Source organism: Mesitornis unicolor, unplaced genomic scaffold, assembly GCF_000695765.1.
Source record: "Mesitornis unicolor isolate BGI_N332 unplaced genomic scaffold, ASM69576v1 scaffold49102, whole genome shotgun sequence".
Taxonomy (NCBI): domain Eukaryota; kingdom Metazoa; phylum Chordata; class Aves; order Mesitornithiformes; family Mesitornithidae; genus Mesitornis; species Mesitornis unicolor.
This window is the reverse complement of record NW_010169440.1, coordinates 1-5,250: the sequence shown is the minus strand read 5'-3', so window position 1 is coordinate 5,250 and position 5,250 is coordinate 1. Positions and strand designations below refer to the sequence as shown.

Sequence of the window (5,250 nt, the reverse complement as noted above, 5' to 3'; positions counted from 1 at the left end):
ACTGGGAACCAGCGAATGGGGCATCCCTGAGCTCGGCACGGTCTGGAGGTGGGTGCTGTACATGCCCACGGGCAGCATGCCCGGGAAGCTCTTGCCCCCTATCATGTCTCTGGATGCCATGCACAGGACGGGGCTCAGCTCTTCCTTCACTGCCACGGATGAGCTGCAGCTCAGGAGACCCAGCATGTCCACCGGCTCCGTCTTGATCTTCAGCAGTTCCTGGGAGTGGCTCTTCTTCATGTGCCTGGTCAGATGATCTTTCCGCCCAAACCTCTGGGCGCAGTACTGGCACAAGAAGTCCTTCCTTCCCGTGTGCACCACCAAGTGCCTCCGCACGTCTTTCCGGGTGTAGAAGCGCCTGTCGCAGTGGTCGCACGGGTGTTTCTTTTCCTTCGCTCCACCGGAAGCCCTCCGCGAGTGAGCCTTGAGGTGCTCCAGCAGGACCTGGGTGCTCTCAAAGGTCTGGAGGCAAACCTTGCAGCTGAGGTCGCCGCTGGCAGCCGCGTGCATGGCCAGGTGGCGCCTGAAGCCCAGTTTCGTGTTGTAGTTCTTGCCGCACTCGGGGCAGTGGAGGGCCTCCTTGTTGGGATCGTGGGTCTGCAGGTGGTTGCGAAGGTGATCCTTGCGGTGAAACATCTTCTCGCAGTACATGCACTGGTGGGGCTTCTGAGCAGAGTGTGTGGCCATGTGCCTTTTGGGAGAAAAGCAGGAGAGTTTAGGCCAGCGTCCAACCCCTAGGGGAACGCGCGCTGCTTTTTCAAATTTGTCCTGGTGTGCTACGCTTCAGGCCACAAAAACCCCAGGTGGCTTCTGACTGCCACGTGCACAGCAGCACAGCTCTTCACGCAACAGAGTCTGCCTCAGCAGCGCCCGTCCTCCCCAGAACACATCCCCTGCGCGCAGGTTCCCTTCAGTCACCCACTCGGCTCCCGTGCTCTCTGCTGAGGCTCCCAAAGCAGGAAGTGACAAGAAAACCATGGCAGTTCATGACAAGAACCGCTCGTCTGCTGGGAGACTGCGTCATTCATCAGGAGGCATCGGGCTGTTGTGCCCGCTGACAGCCGCTGCCGACTGATTCGCCCTGCTCTCTCACGCTCTCCGACGCTCGGTTCACAGAATCACAGAATGGCTCGGTTGGAAAAGCCCTCTGAGATCATCACGTCCAACCGCTCCTGTCTACCCCCTAAACCATATCCCTAAGTACCTCGTCTACCCGCTCTTTAAACACATCCAGGGATGGTGACTCCACCACCTCCCTGGGCAGCCTGTTCCAGCTTCTGACGACCCTCTCAGTAAAGAACTTCCTCCTTATCTCTGACCTGAACCTCCCTTGGCACAGCTTGGTGCCGTTTCCCCTTGTTCTATCCCCCATCACCTGGGAGAAGAGCCCAGCACCCACCTCTCTACAAGCTCCCTTGAGGCAGTTGTAGGTGGTGATGAGGTCTCCCCTCAGCAAGTTCCTAGTGATCAGACCATTTAATTATTCAGTACACAAAGAGGAACTCTACGTCTTCACACTAGAACAACAGCTGCCACAGAAATACTCCTGTGACTAAAGCTACAGGCAGAGCTTATGAAATGGGAACGCTACTCTTGCTTTTCATTTTGCTTTTTAATCTGTGAACTTCACTTTCTGCTTCCATTTCCTCCTCAGTGAAACAGAAAACATCTCGAGCTCAGGACAAAGTATCATCTGAGGTCGTCTGGAAGGTGCTTAAAGAGATGCCAAGTACGGTAAAGTCTGGGACTCAACTGCTCCGCAAGGTAATGAGGGCAATCCCCCTCCTCCACCTTCTCAGAAATTCAAGCACAAAACACACGAGGAGGCGTTTTCCCCCCACTTCTGGTAAGGGAGCACTGCTCAGCAGTCACCTACCTGTACAGCTTGTACTTGGAGGCAAAGGCCTTGCCGCAGTGCAGCTGGGGGCAGTTGTACGGCCTCTGCTCGCTGTGAGCGAGCGCGTGAGTCCTCAGCTTGTCCGCATTGGGGAAGGTCTCCGATATTTCACACTGGCATTTCCCCTGACTGTCGGTCTCTTCACCTCGTGGTCTGGGCACTAATTTCCAGCCTGTCTCTTCCTCCTCCTGCTTTGCATCTTGAATCCAGTTGGGAACACTGGGAAAGAATGCCGTCATGGCAGGTCTAGTAGCGCAGGGCCATGTCAAGCACAACTCGAGCCTGCAGGCGTCTTGCCAAGGTGTTGCCCTGGTGCAGTTTTCAGCCGGAACTCCGGGACCAAATGGCTTCAACAGCAAAACATCTTCACCTGAAATCACACAAGGGTGGGTGCTCCACACTGCACCCTCCACCCGTGCACGCAAACGCGTGGGAGCACCCACTGAGCACCACAACCACGTGAAGATGCTGCGTGCTCACAGGCAGCGACGCGTTTCGCTCTTTTCTCCCTTAATGCCTGTTCCCTGAATAAAACGATGTTCAACTTCTTCTGAATTACGTTTTTGCGAGTGTTAAGAGCCAGCGTTACCTCTTACAAGCACTTCCACCTCAAATACTGTAGTGGGTGTCTCTTTGTAGCTCTAAATACCTCATCTTTTCTCATCCCCTTTTTTCCTGTACTTCCCAGTCTGTTCTCACTCGCTCTCAATCTTTGCTCACGTGGAATTCCCTTCCAGACCCTCTCAGAGAAATTAAGGTTCTCTTCTATTTCTTTCTCATTCTTTAGTAAGACCATTTCCCAGCAAACCAACCTGAATCACCCCACACGGGTCAGTGGGGCTGGGGAAGAAAACTTGCTGCAATCAGCAGCGTGGCACCTTTTTCAGGAAAGCAGCAGGCGCTGCTGCTCTCCAGGCCGTGATTACTCATTGCTTTTTCACTCTTGTACCGCGGGGCAGACTCTGCCTCTCTGGATTAGCAACTTTTCTACAGCAATGAGCAATTTTTAATCGATTCTTTTTCTTTTACACTCTCACCCATCGATAATGGAAGCTCAGGCTGCTTCCTGTTCAACAAAATACACCTCCTGTGTGCTCCGCTGGCTTTCACGATGACAAGAATCTGCAGTAATCTCTCTTAGTGAGTTGTTCTTGAGTTGTGTTTGTCTGGTTGGTAAAGCACGGCATTTTTAGCAGAAAAACCATAGCTCCACCACCAGCTACACCGGTAAACAGTTAGCAGAAATACAACCCTCGGAAAAGATCTCTTTCACTGCACTGAGCTGCCTGAGAAACTCTTCTTAAAATAGCATCAAACCCTCAAACTTTTTCTCCATGATTGCTTCAGAGGGAGGAACTTCCTGCCTGCACATCAACACGAGTGCCAGTTGCGGGCAGGATGTGCAACTGCGAGGGAACCGACCAACCCCCATTGAGAAAGTGCCCAGCGAACGTTATGAATAGCTGAGCCACCAGCAACCGTAACTGCGCCACGAGTGGTTCCCTTGGGGTGCAAAACACCGGGAGACGCGACAACGCTGAGAAAACGTGCCAAAAAAGGCTTGGGAAAAAGGTTTGGAAAGGCCCATTAGGAGCAGAAGACGAAAGGAGCGGCAGCGCTGAGGTGCCTCTTTGGTTCAGCCCCGGGGGATGCGGCGGCTGCTCCCGCCCCACAGGGCGCAGGGCTCCTGAGGCTCAGAGCAGCCTTCCCTGGAGGTGTCTGAGCCCGTGAATACCTGACCTCCGGTCGAGACGTGTGCCGGAGAAGAGAACTGTTCTGTACCTCCTGCCTCAGAGCTGTGCAGGCGCTCCGGGAGCCTCTGCTGCTTTCGCCAGCTCGTTGTGTCCTCCCCTCTGAACCAGCTCAGCCATCCGTGCCGCTTTCAGAGCTACCTGAAAGGAGTCAGGGCTTGAATTCTGCTGTCGTTAGGAGGAAGGGGCATAAACTATCTACTGCCTGCAGAGCAGAAACCCAGATACAAATGAGTCAAGACATGACAACTGATCACTGTAAAACTTTATCCGTTTTCCTTTAAAATCGTAAGGAAAAAGGACTCGACCTATTGGGTCTGTTTCTAAATCTAAACGCATGTGGCACGACACTGACAGCTGTGGAATAGGACAGAAAACAGACGACGGTCTCAGTGCAACACAGCAGCAGTGAAAGGTCGAGGACATAGCTCATAACTGGCTACAAAACTCCCTGCCTGACCTGCACTTTAAATTTCACACAACCCCATTCGTTTTCTTGGTGACCTTTCCCCAGAGAAGGTTTCCAGCGCGCTCCCCATTCGCTGTGGCTCTGGAACCACCCCAGAGAAGCAGTCACTGCTGCCTGGAAACGCTTCACCTCTCCTGTGCAGAGAACATCAGAGCTCACGTGAGCCCATGGGCCATGTGCTGTGTGCGAGACGTTGGTCACTGCACACAAACAAGGAGGTTTGGCTGAGCCGGTGCACAGCACACGCAGCTGGGGCGTCACAGCAAGGCCCTGGGCCACCGCTCGCTGCTGCTTTGACAGCTTGTGCCAGTGTCCCCCCTGCCTTCCCTTACAGGGCTCTGACCAAGTCCAGCTCCTGGCTGCAAGGCTCTGCTTCCACACCTCACATCCCCTGGTGACTTCCCTACATCCTCTGCTATTTCCCTGCATCGTGTTATCAATCATAAGGGAGAAAAAGCAGACACCAGACCAGCCTTGCCAATGCCTCACCTGGACGTAAAAATCCCTGTCCGACCTCCCTGCACACCTTGCATTGACCCTTTCTGCCACAGTTTTCCTACGGTGACAAACCCCGACTCGTGTGCTGCTGTGATCCCTGATTTCCCCCAGGAAAACCACAACTTTCTCGCAGAGAGCGGCTCTGGATTGCAGGTTTGCACATCCAAACAGGCTCATTTTTCCACTGAGCTGCTCAGGTCTCCACACCGGTTTCCTCCACTTGATCGCTTACAGACTTTGGAAAAAAACTACTTACAGATTTTGGAAAAAACTTTGTGTAAAGTTTCCACTTACTTTTAAAGCCCAAAGTGAAGCCGCTGCACCTCTCACCTTGACGTAACCTGTCACACCACCCCTCCTCACCCTCCACGTCCCTGCCCTGACACCGGCCTGGATTTTAAAAGCCCAAACCCCCTCCCCATAGCACCAGGAAAGCCCCAGACACCAACACGGCTCCGGGCTGATTTATTTACGCTACAAAAAACCCCGCTTTATCCACCCACTCAGCCCCAAAGTGGCTGCAAAGCCCCCAGGACAACTCGGGACCCACTCGGGCAGCTCCACCGTTTGCACCGGGAGGGAAACGGGAGCCCCCCCCGCCACCCCGGGGGAGGGTCGGTGGCTGCGGCCGGGCC

General features: G+C 54.1%; 1 protein-coding gene across 1 annotated transcript in view; it reads right to left on the bottom strand.

The window, feature by feature from the left end:
• The window catches only part of PLAGL2 (pleiomorphic adenoma gene-like 2), a 2,688-nt gene extending 552 nt beyond the window's left edge, over window positions 1–2,136 (bottom strand). The window contains exons 1-2 of the mRNA XM_010179335.1: window positions 1,877–2,136; window positions 1–691 (exon numbers count right to left, since the gene is read on the bottom strand). The exon at window positions 1–691 is cut by the window's left edge and continues 552 nt beyond it. Coding sequence (XP_010177637.1) covers window positions 1–691; window positions 1,877–2,136 — 951 coding nt within the window. The remainder of the gene's footprint in view (window positions 692–1,876) is intronic.
• Between the last annotated feature and the right edge of the window lie 3,114 nt (window positions 2,137–5,250).